We start from the raw sequence: 24,772 nt of genomic DNA on the forward strand, positions 1-24,772 counted from the left end.
ATACATCATGCATACTTAGGGCACTTAGCACTTGCATAGTAAAACTTAAGATTTGGTCCACACACTAACATGCAATTTATGGAATGGTTCTCATGCCTACCAATAAAGTCGTTCTCCGCAAATTACACAGACTTGTATTCAACCTCACATGTCTCAAACAACTTGTAAGAAAAATGGTATTTTGTACAAGTTCTTTTACTCTACAAGTATGTTTATGAAACACAACATGAATTTTGACTTGTTGACAAGTCTTGTAGCTTGTATGAATTCACTTGTACCTACAAGTACTTTTCCCTCAACTTGTATGAAAAATTACTTGCACTTGTGGAGTTGTAGCTTTACGAAACAGGCCCCAGAGGTGTAGAAAGGGGCCCGGAGCATTCACACACGACACTTTGGGTGGCGCCACGTCCCTCCACTCTTGGTGATTGGTAGGTAACTTAATCAGATTAGTTCATTCAGGCAGTCAACATTGTGTGCGCCACAAGTTCGAAATTTTTTGTCTCAAAATGTCGGAATACATTTTCTCATGTTGGTGTCCTGACACTGTAAACTTGCTTCATTGATTGACAGTTCATCAAACGAATTCCCACTCGTACAAAAGTAATCAAAGAATTTTTTTGTGGTCACTGCTGCGTTCACCTAGAAGAAAACTGTGAGCTCCTTGTTCTAGGTGATATGAATTCGATGGATGGACTCAGTGAAGCCTGGTATTCTTTCTCCTCAATCTTATTTTCTTAATATAAAACCCAAGGTTAACGTTTGTGTCTATGGTCCATAGTCAAACTTAGAAGCAAAAGATGTGGTGGGGACTAGAAGTTGCACAGCAAGGAAAATCAGCGTCTGAGAAGTCGAGTGGCGTGGCGTGTGGAAAGCATTGGATCGTGTGAAAGGGGCATAGGGGGGTGTACAAGAACTGGGATCAATGAAGTTTTACGTGTGTGTAGGCAGAGTGTGAAGATGGCGTTTGTCGTTACAATAATTCACATGTAAAACATACAAAAAAGTAAACAGCTAAGCAAAAGTAAAACTCTGCTTTCTTTTCTCAAACTATTGTCATTGTTTTTTTGCTTGTGTATGTTCCTATCTTTTTATGACTTCATTTCGTACTTGTTCGTTTCATGATGTTCCTTAAAATCTTAATACAAAATAATTTGGCCTTACATTTCACTTTCAGGAGAGCAGATTTTCATTTTGTAATTTATTTTGTTGTGGGGTGTCTTCCAAGAGTTGAATATGAATATCACCTACAGCTAATATTGCTGTATGTAGTAGTAGTAGTTTTCTATTTGTAGTTCATTCCCTCTCCTGAAATGATGTCCATTTTCAGCCTTCCGTATCTCACTGATTGAATAGTGTTTATAGAGATGTCGAGGACTCTCCTCCCCTTTTGGTCCCATTGGACTGCAGTTAGTATTTCTGTGAATGAGAGTTAATTTATGTGCTCGGGAATTGTCTTTACGTCATATTTACCAAATATCTTTATTTCTTATGTTCCCTTTTGTAGGAAAGCAGTTTGAGCAGTACTTGCCTCTGGTCATGGGCCCTGTCATGAAAGCTGCATCTATGAAGCCTGAGGTTGCCTTGCTAGATAATGAGGATATGCAGGGCATTGAGGGTGACATAGACTGGCAGTTTGTATCGCTTGGTGAACAACAGAACTTTGGCATCAAGACCTCGGGTGAGTTTTCCACAAGTAGTTTGAAATTATTGCAGTCGACTTGGCACCTACAGTGTAATCTGAATTAGAAATTGTATCTTAACACTGTTGATTACAACTAACTCCTTAGCTTAGTAAAGAAATCATATGAGTATGCATGTGTGAAAGACCTTGAACTATTTTCTCTCTCTCTCTCTCTTTTCCTCTCCTGTTTTCTGTTGCTCCCTTTTCCTGCACTACCCTCTGTCATGTTTCATCTCTCTCCTTGGCCTCGTCAATTAGCCTATCGTTACTTGTACTTCTAGGAGATTAGGCAGTGTATTCTCTTTTAAGTGTCCCAGTTGTACATTTTTGTTTAATTTTTCCACATTTCAGAGTGAAATAAATGAATTTACAAAATGATTGTATGAATTGCACCTCTAATGTATACTAGAAATGATTTTCACTTTTTATCTATCCAGTTGTAACGCACTACACATGCAGGCTGTAGGCTTGAAATACTCTTGAACAAGTAAAGGGTAATTATAGGGTAAACCCTTAAAATTGCTAATAAAATGCATATCTACATCTTCGTAGAAAATTCAATTATGAACTGTTCTCAGTGTTTGGTACAGCTAACAGTTTATGCACATTATTTTGGTTTTTATTGAACAAAGCATGCGTCCTAAAGAAGAGTAGTTTTCCTGCAAAACTAGGAAAATTGGGAAGAAAAATTCCTGTGGGCATTTTTGTTGAAACTGAGTTGTCTTGGTGGGCTCTGGGCTGTTTAGGCAGCATAGTCGCTAGTTGACTCTGCTTCATTTAAAACTACCTGCTCCTTTGATAACCTAGCATAAGTACATACATACACATAGCCTATAAAATTCTTGAAGATATAAGCTGTCTAATGTTGATCGCCTCCCCATGCAAGCGATATTTATTTAGATATCTCACACTCACACCTGCACTCTGCATCTCTCTTTTAATATAATGAATACTCTGATCATAGATGTGGATTTTCATTTTGTGATAATTGTAATTGTTTGGTGGTTGTGTGGAGCTATTATTTGTACAGAGATGCAAATCATTTTTAACTAACTCAATGCTGGGCCATTCCATTTTCACTGAGGAGATATCACACCATAGACGTGTTCATCTTAATTCCAGGTCTTGAAGACAAGGCATCAGCGTGCGAAATGCTTGTGTGTTATGCCCGGGAGCTGAAGGATGGCTTTGCTGACTATGCCGAAGAGGTGGTGCGGTTAATGGTACCTATGCTCAAGTTTTATTTCCATGATGGTGTAAGAACTGCAGCAGCTGAGAGTTTGCCGTATTTGTTGGACTGCGCAAAGATCAAGGGTACGGAATTCCCAGTTTTTGTATCAAGTTATCTTACCAGAGAAGTGTCTGTATCATGTAGACACGAGACGTTAATTTTTTGAGGTCCATAAATCAGTTGATCATAAGGGATGGACCAGCCCATCTAGACCACGATTGTTGGAGTGTGTATTGAGGGTGGAGCATGGGTGAATACAAAATTGCAAAGGCTTGGCAAACATTGACCAGGGAAGTTTGAACTGAAAATCATCAATATACTGTGTATATATATATTGGGATTGTTGGTTTCTTTTTCTACTCATTTAACAGCATCTTTGAATTTTTTGATAGCTTTGTTTGAAGGTGTAAGTACCTTGAATTTATTGATTGTGGTGTTTGTAAATGCAAGAGGTCCAAAGTGGAAGTTTAGCTTCATAAAATTGTTACAAGTGATCACAAACAAATGCCTTCATGTCTTGCTGCTTTGAGGATCTGTCCATGAGATTTTTCCTTTACAGGTCCCCAATATCTCCAAGACATGTGGAACTTCATCTGTCCTGAACTCCTCAAAGCTATTGATACAGAGCCTGAAAACGAAGTCTTAGCAGAACATATGCACTCTATGGCAAAGGTTTGTATTGTTGGCGATAAGCAAGACCTATTTGGCACTTGATTAAAGTTGATGCTGGTATCTGTTCTAATATGTTTATCTCTTTCCAATATCCGCTCGCATTCCTTAACAGATGTGTTGTGTGAAGTTTCAAGGTTCGAATTCTGACTCCTTGAGTTGCCACCACAAATATGGTTCCTTCTCTGGAGTCTCCTGCACTTATTTTAAACAAATTGTAGCATGGAATCTCTCTTCCTGCAGCTGAAGTTGCAAGTAGATACTGCTGTAAACCCAACTTAATTTGTCCTAAGTTCACTAATTCATTTTACTAATGACCAGATGCATTCCTTAATAAGTTCCTTTCCAGTTGAGTTGCTAGAATGCATGATATTTCTGAAAGATAGAAATATTTCCTTGTTTCCCGCAGTTTTACTCCTGTTTTGCTAGAGTGATTTCCACTGTGATTTACAATCTTATTTTCTACAGTTAAAGGAAAGTAAAGTTGCACTGAAAAGTAACGGCAAGGAACAAACTAGTGACAAATCAATTCAGTAGAATAAAGAGAAAGATAGTGTCACACACAATGCAGAAAACCTGGGAAGGAAAAGAACACTTGAAAGAAACTGCAGTGAGATGCTTGTTTGGAAAGTGGGAGAAATGGAAAGAAAATAATAAATGACTAGGACACACCCTGCAATTTCATACTCTGTTGTCTTTAAATAGATTGGCTCTCTCCTAATCAGTTTCAATTTATCTATTTTTTTCTCTGCCCCGACAACCTCATTTCTATGCAAGGGGGGTGGGCTTCAAACCTTGTAGTGATTGTTTGGGGTGGGAAGGAGCAGCATTGGACCAGGGAGAAAGGACAAACATGAAAATACAAAAGGTGTAAGACTAGGAGAAAGTGGGATAAACAGGCAAACCAACAAAATCAAAGGGAAACAAGGGTTATTCAGATATGGGCACATGATAATTAGTTGCACCCTTCCGGCGCAGATAGTTCCCAAACTCATTATAGAGTTGCCAACAGTTCTTGCAGTTTACTTGTAAGCGCATAAACCTCAGTGGTGCTATTTGAGGATCCAACTAGCCTCTGGACTGCTAACTTGACAGATGCAGCTTGTTATTGTACTTCACTCTGCTGGAAAAAAAAGCGCGGAATATGTTTAATGTACACACATTTCCTATCATTTCAATCGATTTTCAGTGAAATGTTTGCAAGTCAGAAATAGTATCATGCATCAGGTCATTTCAGAATCTACCACACAGGAAGGCATTAGCAGCCATTATGTCAACCAAACAGTAAAGCATTTGTTGTTACAAAGCTTACTTCACTGTATATGCTAGACATAACACACTGCAAGAGAGCATACAGAACTGATATGTATTGCATAGTACTGCGCATTTTGTGGTTGAAAATGCAGACCCTGTAGTATCTAAATATCACTGATAACTGCAGGATTGCTTGTACCATCATCCTCGTTTTAAATTTGTTCCTTGTAGAGATAATTTTGTATATTTCCTACTTTGGCCTTGTGTTGGACTTCGTGATGTGTGATGTATGCTGCATTATATCTTATTGTTTTGTTTTTTACTTCTTTTTGCAGTGCATTGAAACGTTGGGCAACGGTTGCCTTAGCAAGGAGTCTATGGCAGAGCTTATTCGTATTTTGGATAATACAATGAAAGATCACTTTGCACGAGCTGCTGCGCGTCAGGAGAAGAGGAAGGATGAAGACTATGATGAGGTATGTTGAAGTGCTGAATGATTATGTGAATTATTTGCTTTGTGTTCATTTTTAGCCAGAAAATCTATGACCCTTCGGTGTTTGCCTGGGGCCTAGCTTTTCTACCGTGAATTGATTTGCTATCTATATTTAGTCGTGAACAAAAGGCACAAAGGACATTTTTGCATGAAGTGTTTTTTTTTGTTTTGGTTTTTTTTTTTTCCAAATATAAATGAGACTTGGCGTGCCAGTTTAGTTTTTTATCAGATAAAGCCTTAACCAGAACACATGAACGTACTTTTCCTGTATGACTGCTGGTGTTACCAAGAAAATGCATATGAACATTTTTTTAGAAACTTTAATTCTAAGTACACTTCATGGGTTCCAGTTTTTAATAGTTAACAGTAGTTCAAGCAGAGTATTCAGTTTTAAGGATTCTGGATGCACATTTCTAACTTGCTCCGTATTTTAACTACCTGCTTCCTTTGTAAAGCATATAATCTTGAAGAAATAAGCCTACAAGTGGTAAAAGAATCGCTGAAATCCTTGAGAGATTAGCCTTCATGTTCAAATTTTCTCTATATTATATTTCTTACTTACTATTCATTGATGTGTCTGGTGTTCACATATTTTACTAATCTGTCCGAAGGGTAAGAAATACGTGTGTTTCGGTTATTTTGTGTCCTGTTTGATAATATATTTTTATGCCTACAGTGGGATTCCATTGTTTGCTGAGCAATGAGTGTGACATTTTATTTTTCTAGGTTGTAGAAGAACAGTTAGTGGATGAGGATAACGAGGATGTCTACTTATTCAGCAAAGTGGCGGACATCATCCACTCTCTGTTTGCTGCTTACAAGACTGACTTCTTTCCCTACTTTGATCAGATTGTTGGTCATTTTGTGAAATGTTTGGTGAGTTATTGATGTAGTGTGTGATGTTAGCAGGAAGCCTTTACCTAGTAATGCTGCAAGTTCTGTCCCTCATACAAGGATGGTTAGTGAATAGGGAAACAGGTGCATGTATTAGTGCCAGTATACCTACACAGATAACTCAGAATGTCCACTGTTTACCTAGACACACTTCCTGAAAGCAGTTTGGACTCTTGTATATTGGCACATGCTCCACTTCTGATGGTATTGGGTTAGTGAACACTTGTGATTACTTGTTTTCTCTAGTTTTTATACCTTTATAGCATAAAATGTCTGAATAATTGTTTATTTTCATCAGAATCTGCATTTCTTCCCCACATATTTGCCAGCACTTGCTTCTTTACTTTGGTCATTATTAGTGGGCTTCATAGAATCTGTACATCTAATTCCATTGCTTATGGAAAATTGTGAAGAAAGAAAAATAAACCAACTTTATGAATGATAGTGCAAAATGTGTCACTTGGATTCGTTAACAATTCGCTAAGTACTTGCAACTCAACATGTTCGAGTGAAAAATTTAAAGTATTAGTAATTAGCATTTTACAAAAGTGGGGTTGGCAGTAATGACTACTCATGTTCAAAGTGTTTTGATTTTTATGTCCGTAATGGCCGTGGTTTATTGTTCAAATCTGAATGCATTCAAACTGTGAAACACTCGTTCAATAGACACACATGGGCACTCTCCTCATAAACATCACATGCACCTTCCTAAGCTTATTGCTTCTTTACTCACAGACAATTGTGTGTTGCTTTGTCACATAAAGAATCCTGAAGATTTACCAGTTTTCATTCAAAATACTGGTGAACAAGGCACTGAAAGTGACAGCAAATTTAACAGCCTTGCTCACAGGGAAATATTTGTGAAAAATTATTTGACTCCGGTGGTTATTTTGTACTTTTTTTACATGAGCTGTTGGTATTTATCTAATTCCATGGGCTGCAAAGATCGATTTGAATGCAAAACTGTAATGGGCAAGTTGTCAGGCATACTTCAATGAAGGGGAATTTTTATTCCTCCCTGAGGGATAGGGGCAATTACAGATATAAAAAAGTGAATGTCTTCTTTCTGAAACTTCTTTTTCTCCTGTCCATGAATGATAACTATTAAATTTCTTATCTTTCAGACACCTGAAATGCCATGGTCTGATCATCAGTGGGCGCTCTGTGTTTTCGACGATGCCATCGAGTGGGGAGGACCTGCTTGTGTCAAGTATCAGGATTACTTCTTGCGGCCAATGCTAGGTTACGTTGCTGACAAGACTGCTGAAGTTCGACAGGCTGCTGTCTATGGCTGGGGTGTTCTTGGACAATATGGAGGGGATGCCTTTGCTGGTGGGTTCATAGGTCATCTTTACCTAACTATTTGTTCTACCTTTCTTTGGTTTCACGAAAAAGAACGTATATCCACTTCACCTTTATATTTTTAAAGAAGTCAGAGATGAAATTGTGAACTATGTGCACAAAAAGCAGGAGGTGGTGGAGGGGGGGTGCTGTCAGTGTGTTGGAAGATGGATCTCAGAACGGCAGTGTTCATGAGACAAACGGGTAACCTAGTGGAATCTATCTGATGCTCTCTGAAATGCACAGAATTCCTCAACATGGCCTCAAAATAACCTGTCTGTAACACGTAACATTGTTATAGGTCACCAATTTGACTGATTTAGCTCATCCCATTCTTTAAACTGCAAGACTGTGAGCCTGATAAAAAAATATGGGGATAAATCTGGTGTTTAATAATATTGTAGCAACTTCTGCAATTATGATAGATACCGGATTGTAGTTGATTGCTTGGATAAGAGTAGAAAACGGAAATTACATGCATTTTATGTTTTAATTACAGTTGACAAGTCTCTGACTAGATTGTCAGCCCTCGCTATCACTTCAGCTCGTATAAAATATTTACCTCCCTTATAGCTTAAAATGTTTTAAGCTAAATGTGTCATTTGTAGAAATGCATGAGGAAAGGTATGTAAACTTAGAATTATGAATAAACTTGTGGCTAATGAACAAGATATAAGGAACTATAGTAGAACTTGATCATAGTGAGACCTCTTCTATAGTATGAGGTAGTCTGTGGTACACAGTGTATTCCTGATAAGGAACGTGTTTTTCAGCCTTGCGTTATACACAAAAGATATATGTATCCACTTCATAACCTCCATTTGGATTAGCATTTTGTCATCTGAAGCCATAAGTTCTGATGTAGAAAATGTATATATCAGTGATCATATTTTGCCATTATCTGAATTGTTTCAAAAAAATATACCGTGACATTCTAAAGCAATGTGAATATGAAATGTATGCTACAGTAGACAGTCAACAGTCATCATCATCATCATCATCATCATCATCGGTTTGCCCTTCCAGCGAGCCAGGTAGGGTGTTTGAAAACGAGTGTCTTCCAAAGTTGCCTATTCAAAAAGATTTCGTTGTCCAAGACAGATTCCCAATTCCATCCTCTTCTCTCCACGTCTTCCCTCAGTTGGTCCATCCATCTTCTTGGTCTTCCAGCTGGTCTTCTACCTGTTATTCTCTTTTTCAAATAAGCACATGGTAACCTTGTGCTATTCATTCGTTTAACATGCCCAAACCATTTAAGTCTAGATGACCTAAGTCTTTCCTCCATCGATTCATTTAGACCTAGGTTAGATCGGATCTCATCATTTTTCACATGATCAAGTCGGGTCTTTTGGAGGGCAGTTCTAAGAAATTTCATTTCACAGGCTTGAATCCTACTATAATCCTTTGATGTTAGTGTGCAGGTTTCCAGAGAATATGTAAGGATAGGAATGAAATATGACTTGTACAGGGTCATTTTTGTTCTTTGTGGGACTTTCTGATCCCATAGTAGGTGTCTAACGATGCTGTAAAAGTTAGATCCTTTGGTTACTCTGTTATTTCTCTCTCAGCTCTGTTATTACTAGCGATTACGCTTCCTAAATAACTGAATTGGTGTACTACTTCAACTTGGTGGTCCTGTATTTTTATGTTGCATTCTGTATGTCTGCTGATTTTTAATGCTACTGTTTTTGATGGGTTCAATTTCATTCCATAATCATCAAACTTGTTACACCATGCATTCAGATTATTTTGCACTCCCAGCTCTGTTTCATCCCATATTGCCACATCGTCCGCAAACACCAGAGCCTGAAGATCTTTATTACCTTTTCCTTTTAGTTCCTTTAAAATGGTATCCATAACTGCTATGAATAGAAGTGGTGACAAAGCACTTCCCTGTTTTACTCCTTTGGTTGTATTGAACCATTCAGAGTAACCATCTCCAATTCTGACACAGCTTACAACAGTATACAGTCAAAACTGGTTAGGACGTATTTGTGGGGGCCGGGGGGAAAAAAATCCTAAAGAGGGACCGTGCTAAACATGAAAAACAATTGCACTGTTAAATTTAAGGTTAGTTTTGAATGCAAAAATAATTACTATCGAAAACAAAGGAACAAGCGTTTACAATTCTAATTAATGAAATAACTAATCAAATAATACATTTTAACACATGGGTGACGGGCCCCGAGAAATCTCGTAGTACGCTCGCCAGCGGTAGGTGACGGGCCCCGAGAAATCTTGGTTTTATTCACGACATTGTTATCGGTCTTCCTGTGACATCTCTTGACCATATCTTGAACTATTTCGGCCGTGCACATTGAGTAGAATAAATCGTAGATGTATATCTGCCACTTTTCTTTTATCACGGCCTCTTTTATTCTTTGATTTCGTTTCGAAACGTCGACTTTCTTCCTGCCGGTTCAGTCAATGACAAGATAGAGCACCCGCGGAATACGGTGTTAGCTGACAACGGTATTTTAGAAGAATTATATGCTGATGATCGTTCAAATGGAAATAGTCTAATGAATTAGCGGAAACTGAATGTGAGAGTGATAGTTGAAGTGATATTCAAACCTGTACAGGCCGTAATTTACCTAGTGTACTTATTTATTCAAGTGATTCTGACGACGACGATAACGATGTAAACATTAATGATGTGTAAGGAATTGACGCTGAAGATGGTTTTGTAAAAGCAGATCGACTACTACTAGGGTCATTGGAGAGTACCCAAACCAACTTTAAAGATAAAATATTGACTGGTTTAATATTTATGTACATTTTTATAATCAAGTGCACCCTAGTATGCTTAGTAGAAAAATGTCCGGTCCACAGGGTATGTGACAAGCTCAAGCATCCGGTCAGCAATGTGTTAAGACAACACAGCAAAACATCAAGGAAAAACGTTTTTAGAAACTCAAACTGTACACGTTGCTTGCAATTATATTTCAAGTTACCGTACGAATGTCAAACATCTGGCTATTTGTACAAGTTTCATGTGTGGATTAGTATCCACTTTCTCAATAAATTTTAGTTTTTCATCATTTGTAAACTAAGTATATGGTCTGTTAAATGATTCCGCCGTCTTTTTGTCATAAAACGTGTCTTCATTCGTGACTGACACTCCCTGTAGCTGTAGGCAAACACGCTATGACCGTGAGATTAAGTTCTCTACCAAATCCTCACCCAGGCCAGTCGTCACTGGCGCATTATGCATGCATCGTGGCCGGGAGCACTAACTTAAATTTCTTATCGTGGGACTGTTATAAACGTACTAAAGAGTGACATAAATGTGCTATCCAGGTTTCTTTAACGTGTATTTAATAGGACATGGACTAGGACTTTGGAATAATGACGTAATAACCAGGGAAATGCGCTACAGAGGGGCGTCTTAACCAGTTTCGACTGTACTAAGTCAGGTGAAGAACGGCCAATGGGACCATGAGGAAAGAAAGTGTGATGTGGCTGACCCAACAGCTAGTGATTATTTTGAAGCTATTGGTTTTGAATGTGTTCTACAAAGCAAAGTGATGCTGCACTAAATTTTATATAAATTATGAACATAGATCATTCCAGCAAAAGCACTAGTCTTATTTAGAAAGCTTACAGTCTTTGCCTTGTTGCTAAAGTTTTCTGGGAAATCCATAACACCAATTTTGAGCTATTACATGTGATAAATTTAATCTTTGGTTCCGTATTGACTTGACTATTAACTTCGACTATGTAATTGCTATTCAGTTCTTATAATGCATTTTTGCGTTGAGCAGCGGTGTAAGTGCGTACCATCAGCTGACGGGTATCTAATAATTGAAGGTGGTTGCAGGAAATTCTCATTTTAAGTCTACATTGCCAGGAAAAAATTGTAGATTTGCTCAATGAAAGTTTCATGTTGGGAAAAATCATATATGTGATTAACTAAATGACAAAAATATGTCTTGAGCAAACCACAATAACAGTAAAAACAAGGAGTGTGTGCTCTCAAGCCATGCATTTGTCATGCCGTCTGATTTTTATGAAATATATATACAGTAAAACCTTGTTAAGACGTTTCTGCAGGGGACAAGGAAAAATAACATGTTAAGCGAGAAAATGTATTACTGAATACACAAATATAAACTATCCAACAGGGATGTGGAAACACTAGATACGATTTAGTGCACTGAAAGGTGTGAAAAACTGATTCGACCAACTGAAATGTCAGAGTTGGAACTTGAAGGTGCTAGTTTCAACATTTGCGCTACCTCTGCACACTTAAAGATGCGGGTCCTTGTCCACTTTTGGATAGATTTTAATTTTGTCTTCATTAGTAGGGAATTTAAAACATTTTCTGAACCCATAACTAGGCTGTCACATGGTAACTATACACCAGGCTAGTCAACTTCAGACTATTATGTTCCTAATCAAGATATAGGCTATCACGCGACATATTCGCCTGCCATTCACTGTACTACTCAACACAAAATTAATTTCTAATTTCTGAATGGGATGCAAAGTACAAGCACAGACAGGCTCACTGTGTTATTTAGTAACCTCGCTGCTAACCGGCAAGCAAAGCTGAACAATCCTGAGGCTAACGGCTTGCTCCCTGAAGGTGCATTGTATGTGAAGTTCAGGAATTCAAGGCCTTTTCCGTTATCTTGCAACTGTGACAAGGGCTGTTACTCGAGTTGCAATAACGTACCTTTCACGAGGGGTGACAAATAACATTTTTCAGGGCTAGGAAAATGTCATACTGAGCCATATTGCTAAAATTTGTGACGTGATGAGTGAGGTATTTTTATGTAGATTTAAAATGCCAAAAGTTGGGACTTAGAATTTATGACGTGCTAAGCTGGAAAATGTGTTAATGAGGAATGCACTAATGAGATTGCATTGTAATGAAAAGGCAATAATTAAATCTAACTTTGAAGACAGAAAAGTAGGAAGGAGCATAAGAACGTGCAAGTACAACTTCATGCAAATGTGGGTAGGGAAAGCAGCTTAAACAAGAAACTAGTATTGGAAAGGGACTGGCAAGTGACAAATTAGATCAGATAAAGTTAGGTCATCGTGGGAAGAGTACACGTGGACAACCTACACATCTTCTAGTAGCTGTTCTCTCTCCTCGTCAGTACCAGCCCTTCTACATCCATTTCTTCTCGGTACCCGACAAGTTTGTTTCTGCTTACCAGCTTCACAGAGCAGAGGCTTCATTACTAAATAAGGGGCCATCTTGATAGATCTCCAGTTTGGTGTTCGTTCCACTCCCCTGTGTTTAACAGGCTTTCTTCTTATTCTACACTTCCCGCGTCCTTGGCCCTTCATGCTTTCATTTTTCACAGTTTTTTTTTTTTAATCTTTCCATACATGATTTGAAATGGGAAACTAGACCATTATGAAAGGAGTAACGTAACAAATTCCTGTACTATCTGCGCACTATTTAGCGATAGATTTACACCCTAGTGCTGAAGCGGTCGACCTCTGCAATCTTTGAAACACAAACTATGAATCGCTTATGCATCGCTGTGCGACGTCTGGCATACACTTTACGTACTAATACTTTTGTTATTTACACAGCAAAGCCAAACTATAGAATTCACTCTAGGAATAAGTTTCGCATCGAGAAATGTTATATAGTGTTATATAATGTGTGTGTGACACAGTTGTTGGCTTAAAATAACAAAGATTTAGAAAATTCATATCGATCGATCATATTACCGATTCATTCCAGATTTCATTTCCATTCAGTTGGCAGTACTAACGAAACCGGAAGTGCTCCCTCCTTACTCCTCAAACCCGTACACAAATCTATCGCTAAAAAGTGCGCAGATAGTACTCCTGTCTTGTTTTTGTGTTATTATTTATTTTATTAATTGAGAAGGTGCTGAATTTCTGAAAATCTGTTATGTCACAGATCTGTCAAGTATACTGAGAACTTTCTTATTAGTGGCAGGTTCCTCTGATGTTAGTGATCACTGCGGAAAGGGTGTTGTGATCTGCTGCCAGTTCAAATAGTGTAGCTTTTCAGTGCTAGAAATTTTGGTCTACTCCCTGATATTTCTTATCCACAACGCTCTTCCAACCCAAAATCCCACTGCACTGTAAATGAACATGTTGATATTGTTTATATATATATATATATAAGTTTCATCGCTTTGCTGATCTTTAGGTTATCAAGATTGGGCAAATATAGTCTGGTGTAAAAATGTGTAATTTCAAATTTTTGGAACAAATTATTAATTTTTCCCTTTTGTCTTAATACAGGAGCATGTGCAGAGGCCCTGCCATTGCTTGTAGAAGTTATCAAGGCACCAGAATCTCGGTCTCCTGAGAACATCAACCCTACAGAAAACGCTATCTCAGCTGTTACCAAGATTTTAAAATACAATAGTTCTGCGCTGAACGTAAATGAAATTCTTCCCCACTGGTGAGTCTTGTATATACTGTATTTTGTAGTGAATTGAAACGTGTTTTCACCTTTTCGTAAATAGAGTGTATGCAAATCAACAGACTAAGAAAAACTCCTTTTTAACAAGATCCAACTATAATGAAGTGTTAAGGACACCTAAAGCTGAGCATAAGCTGGCAAACATCAAAGATTATTTAGGCTATGTTTTCCACCTCATATTACAAGGAGAGATAGAATGCAGGGTAGGAGCTTGTAGACCACCAAAGTCATGGCTCCAAAACAGCAAATACTTGCATCAACAGCATTGAACAACTCTTGAAGGTTAGCTATAGAAATTAGTGCCTTCTCCAGGGTGATCGCCAACATCTGGGAGACCAGGAGTGGCTCTTGAAAAAGAACTGATAAGTGTTACGTTGAATATTAAATTCTTCAGTTACTGGTCTTGCGCCTCGTTTTTCTGCAAAAGGCTGTGCTTTAATTTGAAAGCTGTGGTAAAACTACACTTCTTGTTTTTTGTGTTATTCCACTCCATAACCCTCATTTAGCAGCAGGCTATTGTGAAACTCACAGGTTCTTCCAGTATTGTTGTAGATTTATTTAACATTCGAAATGATGTTGCACTGTTGAACTACATCTTTCACTTCCCAGTGGCAGAATTGGAGGTGTTAAGTGGCACTTGGGTGTCGTGGAAACGATGTCTTGTAGTTTGCCGCATTATTGCAATGGGCGGTGTTAAGCCCCCAATCGCAGTGGAGATAGGGTGGAGCATAAAATGTACCGGGAGTATTGCATAAGTTTTTGCTGGTTTTTATGGTAAAGAAAACGCGTAATTTTCGAGGGAAAACAGTTTTGTCGGGTTTCAAGAGTTCATAATACACAATACCTCTCTGGTCCCACCAGACACAAAGCATGGTCACCTTGCCAAAGGGATTTGGCCTTGGTGTTAAAAGACCGGCTTCGTCAGGTGACAGCCACAATTTTCTCCGCTTCGTGTTTTTAAAATGAATCCATTTTTCACCCTTGAAAATTTGGTGCATAAATTATACTCTTTCATAGCGTTGAAGCAGCATTTCACATATAACTAAGCGATTTTCCATTTGCCATTCATTCAAAACGTGTGGGACCCATTTACCGAATTTATTGATCTTCGCCATTGCTTGTAAACATCTGCTGATGGTTTCTTGTGGCACATTTAATGCTTATGCCAGTTGCTGTTGAGTTTGATTTGAGTCATCATCCACTAACGCCTGCAGTTGCTCATCTTCACACTTTTGTGGTCTACCAGAGCACGCACTGTCTTTCAAATTAAAATCGCCACGATTAAATTGTCGAAACCATGTCTCACATGTTCTAATCGATGGAGTGTGTTCACCATGTTTCCACCAGCAAACAGTGACTTTCCATAGCCTTTTTCTTTTGATTAAATAAGAAAAGCAATGCGTGCCGCAAATGCTCTTTTTTCAGGCACAAACGTCAACATGATCACTGAACGATACAACACAGGTGCTAGTATTTGGCGGACTCAACTTGTGTATTGGTAGGTTAATGTTAGGCGAACAAACTGACGTATGTGTCAAATTCATATGCTACATACTGTTTGCTGGCACCATCTCTTAGTGAAACCGGAAAAGACTTATGCACACGCCTGGTGCAGATAATTAGACTTTTTTTTTCTTTCTTTTATACTTGAAGTGCTGCTGGTGTGTGTCACTTTCTTGGCTTTTTTTTTTAAATTGCAGCTGTATGTAGACAAGCTAAAATTAATGTAACTTCAAGGTCATCACTACTTTCTTGTAGCTGAACTAAAACGAAATTATGTAGAATGTGCTTTATATCTCTGCGCACCTGACCTAGCGTCGGGATTTGTGGCATGTGAATAATACCAAAAGAGATATTATTTATTGGTGACAAAATGTCCCAGAGGCTCATGATAGGGAGAGTACAGTACATACTTTTCTTAAAGACAACACAATAATTATATTTCATATACAATAGCTTTTTCAGTAAAGTGACAAGTACATTTTTGGGTAACTAAGACAGTTTTTTTTAAACAAGTTAGCATGATAGTTTTTCAGAAGTACCGTATTTACCCGAATAATGCCCGCACCCTCATTTTAGGAAGGCTCATTTTGAAAAAAATGAAATGAACTAAAATTCCTTCCATCGAAAGAGTAACGTAGGCATAAAGAAACCTTTCGTATCACTCCGCGAGGCCCACGTGGTCTTTACGCAAATATGAACATGTAAATTTACGGATATAGCTGCTTTGCCTGAAATGATAAAAATACATTATCACTGCTATGAAATATATTGTCCATGAAAATGGGCAAGTAGGCCTACTTACGTGACAGGTATTTCATTAATCTGAACTTGCAATAGGTTCGATTCCCTGTAGATGTGAAAATTCGTTGTCTCTTGCATTCTCGCGTCACTCCTAAATCACTTACAAATTCGTCACACACCACCCGTCTTGCTAATAAGCGGTGTATAACTTTTATACAGTGTTTATAAACCGTTTATGTGAAATTCGTTACTAATAAGCCGTGTATAAACCTCAAGTGTTTACATCTGCTATAGTTATTCATTGAAGTACTTACACAGACCCGGGGCCTATTCCACGAACGAACTTCACAACTTTGCACTTTTCAGTTCAGATTTTGTTCCACCATCACTTTTCAGATTTAACTTGCAAAGTGAAAAGTTAGGAATCTTTTCACTTCACAAGCCTGTTATGTTCCACCATTGGTACAGAAATGCAAAGTGCAAACAAATAAAGTGAAAAGTTTTCATAAATCTTGCAAAGAGATGATTCCCTTTTCATATGTTAATTAACAAGTATCTACATTAGTTTCTCGGCGGAGAATTTGGTTTAGTGATATAAACACGTTACGACGTGAGCTTTTGTTAGCATCAAGTGAGGAACAGTGATGAAGAATCCAATAATAGAACGTTCAAAAAAATGATTAATTTTCATAACCTCACATTCGACGTTATAACGACAGTGATTTCGTATTAACCCAACACAGGCTAACTATATTATTGAAATGATCGGTCATTTATTGAAACATGCAACAAAAAGAAGTCAATTCCTTTCCGAAAAAGAACAAATTCGTATATGCTTACATTGGTTAGTAAATGGTGCCCAGCTGCACGGTGTAGCAGCAATGCACGGGACATCAAAATCAATTATTTGCGAACTGCTACCAAAGTCGGAGATGTTATAGTAAATGTAATATTTCCTAACAATACGTTTTCCTGATAATCCACATAATATAGCGACAGGATTTCTAATGAAGGGTGAATTTCCTTCTGTGTGTGGATGTGTTGACGGTACTCTCGTTGACATTGATGTGTGTCATCATTTGAGAGGTTATGTTAAAAGTTGTCGAAAAAGTATGTCGCGTTTCTCCTTGACAACTTCCAGCACAGCCAGCTTCTTGTAATAACCTTTCTTTCCCATGATAAAAACTTCAATGGTACGACAATTATACCGCCAAGTTTGCCGCGAAAAGTAAAGCATTAAGTACAGCCTAGTTCATGGCGGAACAGAAAGACTTTGCACTTTGTAAGAATTGAAAAGTGCAAAGTTGAAAAGTTGCAAAGTTCGTTCGTGGAACAAGCCCCAGGGCCCTGTTTCATAAAACTAACTAATAATATTAGAACTCATAAAATTAATTATTAGTTAACCAAATTCTGTTTCATGAAGATTTACACATGACTAATAAAATATCTTCACTAATAATATTAGTTCATTAGTCAGCTGATACAAATGGAGGTTAGAATCGGTCTGTTGCATATGTTCTTGGTTTGGGTTTGTTCCTAGCAGTAGGCTAATGCTTGACTACAACTGACTATTAATCCACATGTTCAAAAGGCTCACTTGATATTTTCATTGTTACTTCAGTACATATGAAAATGGATAAAAGAAGTGAAAATAATGTGAGAAGAAAATTTATTTGCGGAAAGTAATTGAGTTAAAGCGTCAACTATTCGCAGCCTTTTGCACACTATAACTCTCCTTGTTCCTTTTACTTTTTTATTTCATGTGCTCTTAAAAATCTCTGTTGAGATGGACTAGCAAAATCTTTGTTTACTACCCCTGTTGGTGGGGGCGGTAGAATAACAGCCACGGTATCCCCTGCCTGTCGTAAGAGGCGACTAAAAGGGGTCCCAGGGCTCTCAACTTGGGAGCGTGTGTTGGCAAACATGGGGCACTGAGATGAGTCCTGCCATTGCTTCAACTTACTTCTGCCAGGCTCATTTTCATATACCCTTCTGACCTCCCTTGTTCAACTCTTGTTCTTTTCCGACCCTGACAGTATTAGGTTGTGAGGCCGATAGAGTCTTTCATTTTCACGCCCTTCGTGGCCCTTCTCTTTCTTTAGCCGGTACCTTCTTTTTTCAAAATGTCGGTTTATATTGGGCAGACTTCGAGAACGGTATGTACTCGCATCAAAGAACAAACCAGATGTATTGGACTCAACCAGCCTGATAAATCAGCTGTTTCCGAACATGCCTTAACACCTGGTCATGATGTCTTGTTCCAAGAAGTGGATATTCTTGCCCGTACAAAGCAATATCGCCCAAGAATTATCAGGGAGGCAGTTGAAATGTGTAAACACCCAGATAATTTCAAACGCGATACAGGCTACAACCTCAGTGAATCATGCCTACCTATTATCGGAACCATTAGAGAATGGTGCTTTACTGTTGCCATTTGTTGTCTCTAGCATGGGGCTAAAATGGCGTCCCTTTTACATCTTAGGGCACCCTTTAAAGTTCCTTGTTGCTTTCTCCTAGCAACCTTTAATGCGTTGTTTCATTTCTCTGTTGTCTCTTGCTGAAGAAAGTAGTGTGTTTATATTTAATTGCATGGCATAAACCCAAAATATACTTCATGAATAAAAATAGCATTGCGCTTTGCATAAAAGCACGGCTGTGTGATGCAATATATTAATCTATGCATTTGTAAGTAATAGCATCTTAAGTGCACGTGTGGAGCACGAGTTCATGCTATTTTCGGAAGGCTTATCGGAGACCGATCATCTCGCTCACATACTTCCTGTGAGGAAATAGAGATGTGAATTTTTTGCCTTGCATAATCAGGTTTTGAGATAATAAGTGGTACAATATACTCCATAGTACTGCTGTATTGCGCAAGACATGTAGAAGAAGCAGTTTTGATCAGTTGTATCTTCTGATTTTTCCTGATTTTCATATCAAAATCTCCTGATTTTTGGTTTTGTAAAGTTGGCAGGTACAGCCATCTCAAATATAAGTGGAAAGCAATACAGCAAACCAGAAGAGACTAGTATTGATGTTTTGATGGTCTCGCTACAGAAGAGTCCATGATTGATCGCTCGACAACTAGCAACAGCTGTGTAGCCATTGTGTAACGAAACACCAATGGCATACAGAGTTCAACACAACAGACTTGCATTCTAACAATACTGCGTTGTTTTGTGCATGTTAAAATGAATTGTTTCTAATTTCTGAAGCCATCTGTTAGGTTCTTTTTTCTTTTTTCAAGTATAATACTGTTGCAATGTGGGCTTTTTTTTTTTTTCAGGTAGTTAATAAATTTATTATTTAAAACTAGTTTTGGCGAACTGAAGAACCTAACTCATGTTTATCTGGTTTTTCTCTGTATCCACTAAGTGGCCGGTGAAGCTGTCCAACACCAGCTATGGCTAGAGGCATCTAATTTTCACAAACTGCAAAATTTGTTCCAAAATTTTACAAGTTTGTCTCAAAACTCGAAACTGCCTTTAACCGCTCAACACGGTGGATTTAAATGCCCGGTCATCTCTGTGCTGCGGGAAGAGTTCTGAGCGCGATGTTTAAACTTTCCGAGGTTCGTGCAAGGCTTAGTCAAAGCTACACAACTTTGATACTATTTTACGGATTTCAATAAAACCCTCGCATGCATATTTGGAAAACTCCATTCTTTTTTAAAGTATGCCGCTCTCTTACCTTAATAGTTGAGTTTGGTGTGGAACGTCTTTTGAAGCATCCCTCAATGCAGAGACCCGCTTCGCAGTCTAGACACTGAAACACTGTCTCCAAATTTTGTGTGTGTGTGTTTGTTTGTTTGTTTGTTTGTAGCACATGACATCATCCGAAAAATTTTGAAAAGTTTGAATGGTCCCTGATGTGTATTAAGTGCCTTGTTGTTGAAATGTATAAAATTACTAATTGATTCAGATACATCCATTCAAATAACGAACCCAGAATTTGCGTAGACAGAATAGAGCTTTTAGGAAAACAGCTTTGTGGCGTAGGCTTTTGTACATTAGCCGTTAGCACATAAAGAGCAATCACAACGTGTATCTCGTCCTTTGGGACTGGTTTCCAATCCTGCATTCTGGAACAAAGTGGTAATAAAGCCCCTAGATCAGATTCTTTGCTCAGCATATAAATTTGTTTCACAAACTATTAGTTCCACTAACTCGTCCGTAAAGAACATCTTAAAAACCGTTGCACCATCACGCTCCCAAATTGTTTCATTCTGAGGTCCTGGGTTCCCTAGAAACTGTTCTATTTGACCCACATAATGAGACATGTTTTCCCACCGAAATGTATAGGCTGTGACGTGCAGATTGCCTTTGTGCGCACTGTCATATCTGATTCCGAACCGAGGACTTCGCGTTCAGTGATGTCAACCACATCACTCAAATCACCATCATCCTCTTATTTCCAAGCTCGATAACACTCATTTGTTTATAAAAGCCTTCTCCACTCAAGGCGGTTGGAATGTAAGACAGCTTTTGATAAGGAAAAAAGGGCCGGAGGAAAAATGTCTCAAAAGAGCCCTGAACAGATAAAATTTATGATTCTGTTGACAGCCAGGTTCTTTCCCGAGAGGAAATGAAGTTATACTGTAAGAAGTGTGCATAGTAGTCGCCAGATAGCAGACAAAAACAGGGCTTTCCCCTGGTGGCAGACATAAACATTCCTTGAAATATCACTCGAAATTCAGTGACAAAACCCTATCGGAATAAGCATCAGGGTATAACGTTCGAAAGCTGAAACATTTCACTAAGCAAAAATGATTTGAAACACAAACAGCTTTGATCGTAAACGCTAGATCTGAGTACAGTACACGCGTGTGCCGTGCGAGCAGTGCTCAGCACTCCACGCTGACAGGTTAAATAAAACCGCTAAATGATTAACGAAATTTGTGGAATCACTCTTTGATCCAAGAATCATAATGAAAGATGATTTAGAAAATTAAGTCGTCTCACCTAATAATGCACATATGCATCCTAAGAGAACTTTCCCTAAACTTTGCGCGTTGTGGGTAGAATGGTTAGTTCTATGCCTTGCTCCCTTTGCCCCCAGGAACTAACTTGGTACATACTTTTGGTGTAGACTGAGTGAACCTCAGGGCCATGTGCACTTCTGGAAGTGGAAGTCGCGTTTTTTAACTTCCTGGTAGGGAATCAAACCTGCGTCCTGGGTGAACCGAATGTGCCTTTACTGCCTCAGCCCGATAGCTCCTGTGTATCTAGTACATATGTCAAAATGAAATACATTCTATTGTGATTATACTACCTTTGGTTTAGCTTTTATTGCTGAAGAGTGAAAATACGATTTAATAAAATTATTTACAAAACAAAATTAAAGTAGCGAAAAATATATCAAAATAGCTTATTAAAAATGACAAAATCAGGCAAAAATTTCACCACAACCGGGTGGGTGCCTCTAGCAATGACTTCTTGTGCTTGGACAAGATCTTTCGGTGGCCTTCTCTTAAATATGCAATATGGCGGGAGCTTTCTGGTGTCAGCGGTCCTTGCTTAAATCACAGTGCGTCGTTATGATTTTTAATTTCCAGTAGTTTTAACTAGAACATTGATGCATCAGCTGAATTGATTGTGGCATTTGACAGCCTGTTGAAGACCTGTGGCGGATCAGCATTGCCAATTGGAGACGAGAAGCCTTCCAGCAAAGCAGTGAAATTTGATCACTTTGTTGGTATAATCTGATGGAAACCTGGCACAGTGATGTCTGCAAACTTAGTCCATTCTGTCAGATAAAGCATTCTGACCAGCCTCTACTAGTTTTAAAATCCTAGCTCCACAATACCAGGACTTTGTGCACTTTCATACACTTTAAAATGTATAATTTGTCATTTACAGCATTGCCATTCTCTCTTGCTTCTCTAACCCACTTCAGAACTTTTCTATTTTCCTTTCTTTCACACTGCAGAAAGAACTAGATATTATTTGCTCCCAATAATTTGTCGCTTTTGTTACGCAAACAATTAATCGTACATGGCTTCACTCTTAACACATTCAACTTGAAGGGTGCCATAAAACTTGTTTTCTTGCTCTGTTCCACTCCTGCTTGTGTAGGGGGCGCTTCCAATTATACAATGGATGCAGAGCTCGGAAGTCTAGAGTAGGGAGAGAGAGTATCTGAGGCCAATGCACAGATGGAAATTCCTACTGGACGGCAGACAAAAGGTTATAATGTAGAACATGTCTACGAATAGGAGGATAGTCTGGTCACTCTGGCATTGCATAAATGCTGTTAACGAAAGATCAAAGGTAACATTAGATAACATATCCGGCATCCAATAGGGTGGGTGGATATTACCATTTACTGAAATTTTGCCATTGTTGCTTGGTGACTTGAAAGATTTCCTTTTTTCCCGATAATAGTTGAAAATTAGTGGGGTTTTGTGTGTTATAGGCATGTAAATGCAGTAATTATTTTTAATTTTTATTTTTTTACAGGTTGTCATGGCTTCCAGTCTGGGAAGATGATGATGAGGCTCCCCATGTATATGGCTACCTCTGTGATCTTATTGAAGCCAACCACCCAGTCGTACTTGGGATTAACCATTCGAATCTACCCCAAATCATTGGAATCATTGGTGAAGCTTTTGTACAGGATGCCATCAGTCCAGAACATGAAGTCGCCAAACGTATGGTGGGCATTGTAAGGCAAATACAGGTGAGTTAAATAAGTGTTTTTCATTTCCTCATTACATTTTCCAATCAGGGAAACTGGGAAAAGTTGGTCTTCAGTAACTTGTTTTGCTTTGTAACAAAGACTACCATACGTCCTGTTAAATATGGGAGTATACCTTTTTTTTTTTCAGGTGTCTCATATCCCATTAATTTTTATTGGGACATGCAAAAGTCTTTCATTTTTCAAACTACATTTCATTGCATGAAAAACTAAAGTTTGCTTCATAAATTAATGTTGAAATAATTTTTTGCTTTGGAAATATATTTTTGAATTTTTAATATTCATGAAACTATATCGTAAAATGGTTGGCACTACTTCTGCACTCTCAGTGGACAAAAACCATCTTCTGAGATAGTCCAAGGTGTTTTCAAGTCACTTAATTGCATTGTGGACCTCTTACGATTAACAAGACTACTGTGTGGTATAACACCTCTTGTTACACAAGAGAGAGAGACTTCAGTATATTTATTTTCCACTGCTTTTCATGTTCTCGAGGAAGTTAAACTTCTCACATCAATTACAATTTGTTAAATATACAAGAATTGATTTCTGGATATAATGAGGAATTTTCAGCATTATTTCTCTGCCTAACCCCTTAATTGGCTGGTTCTCAAGAGTTTTTATGCCAGAAAGGTGAGGGTCTTCGATAAAATTATATATTTGCGAGAAGCAATGAATGAATGGCAATAACACTCTATAACAAACAAAAAAAAATGACGCATGGGGAAAGCGTCCGATTGTAAGGAAATTACATATGCTAAGACATTGAGACCGAACATGCAAGTGATTAAAGTTTTTTGTCCCATGAATGAATAGCCGGAGCTACCGCGCTTCTGAACTCTGCATGCGTCCGGTGTATATAAGATGCATTCTGAAGCGTATGCTCAAAGTAGCTGTTGCATTCGACTGCGCTATCTTAACGTTGGCTGTAAGAATGCCAGCCGACGGATTCGTGCTCATTACAAGCAGATATCAGAGTTTGAAAGAGGTCGTGCTATCGGATTGAAAGAAGCTGGTTGGTCGAATCAAGCTGTCGCTGGATGTTTGGGTCGAAGTGATGCGGCGATCAGACGGTGCTGGCAAGCTCGGGTCAGCAATGGCGGGCATCAGCGTCAGGACGGCAATGGTCGACCAAGGGCCACAACAACACGGGCAGGCAGAGCAATTGTCAGAACAGCTGTCATAGCACCAGAGTCTTCATCAACGATCCAGCGTGTGACCCGCACATGTGTCCACCGTTACCATCAAGAGACGCCTGAGCGAGAGAAACTTGCGCTTGCGCCGCTTACCCCTCGTACCTGTTCACCGTCAAGCCAGATTACAGTGGTGCCACGCTCGAGCGACGTGGAACTGCACTGACTGGGGACGTATAATCTTTAGTGATGAGTCTCGTTTCCAACAGTGCCCTGGCGACAACCGCAGACGTGTTTGGAGACGTCCAGGCCAGCGTGGAGATCCTGCCTTAACTATCGCTAGCTACACAGCCCCACAACAGGGGGTGACGGTCTGAGGTGCCCTCTCCTTTGATAGCCGGACCCCTTTGATAGTCATTCCTGGCACACTGACAGCACAGCATTACGTTGATGACATTCTACGGCTGGTTGTGTTACCGTTCCTTCAGCGACATCCAGGCCTTACTTTCCAACAGGATAATGCCCGTTGGGCGCACACGGCACGTGTTGCTATGAACTGTCTTCGAGCTTGCCGTATCCTTCCTTGGCCAGCTCGGTTGCCGGATCTCTCTCCCATAGAGCACATTTGGGACGTCATGGGAAGGCAATTACAAACATCCCGGAATGTCACCGATATAGACCAACAGTTGGAGACCATTTGGCACGAAAT

The 24,772-nt window shown here is 38.9% G+C and overlaps 1 protein-coding gene across 1 annotated transcript in view; it reads left to right on the forward strand.

The window, feature by feature from the left end:
* The window catches only part of Karybeta3 (karyopherin beta 3), a 93,908-nt gene that overhangs the window by 58,856 nt on the left and 10,280 nt on the right, over positions 1-24,772 (forward strand). Inside the window, exons 14-21 of the mRNA XM_067158028.2 lie at positions 1,508-1,681; positions 2,807-2,998; positions 3,475-3,587; positions 5,174-5,314; positions 6,058-6,207; positions 7,350-7,557; positions 13,807-13,969; positions 22,693-22,912. Of these exons, the coding sequence (XP_067014129.1) occupies positions 1,508-1,681; positions 2,807-2,998; positions 3,475-3,587; positions 5,174-5,314; positions 6,058-6,207; positions 7,350-7,557; positions 13,807-13,969; positions 22,693-22,912 (1,361 nt within the window). The remainder of the gene's footprint in view (positions 1-1,507; positions 1,682-2,806; positions 2,999-3,474; positions 3,588-5,173; positions 5,315-6,057; positions 6,208-7,349; positions 7,558-13,806; positions 13,970-22,692; positions 22,913-24,772) is intronic.

This window comes from Anabrus simplex, chromosome 14, assembly GCF_040414725.1.
Source record: "Anabrus simplex isolate iqAnaSimp1 chromosome 14, ASM4041472v1, whole genome shotgun sequence".
Classification (NCBI taxonomy): domain Eukaryota; kingdom Metazoa; phylum Arthropoda; class Insecta; order Orthoptera; family Tettigoniidae; genus Anabrus; species Anabrus simplex.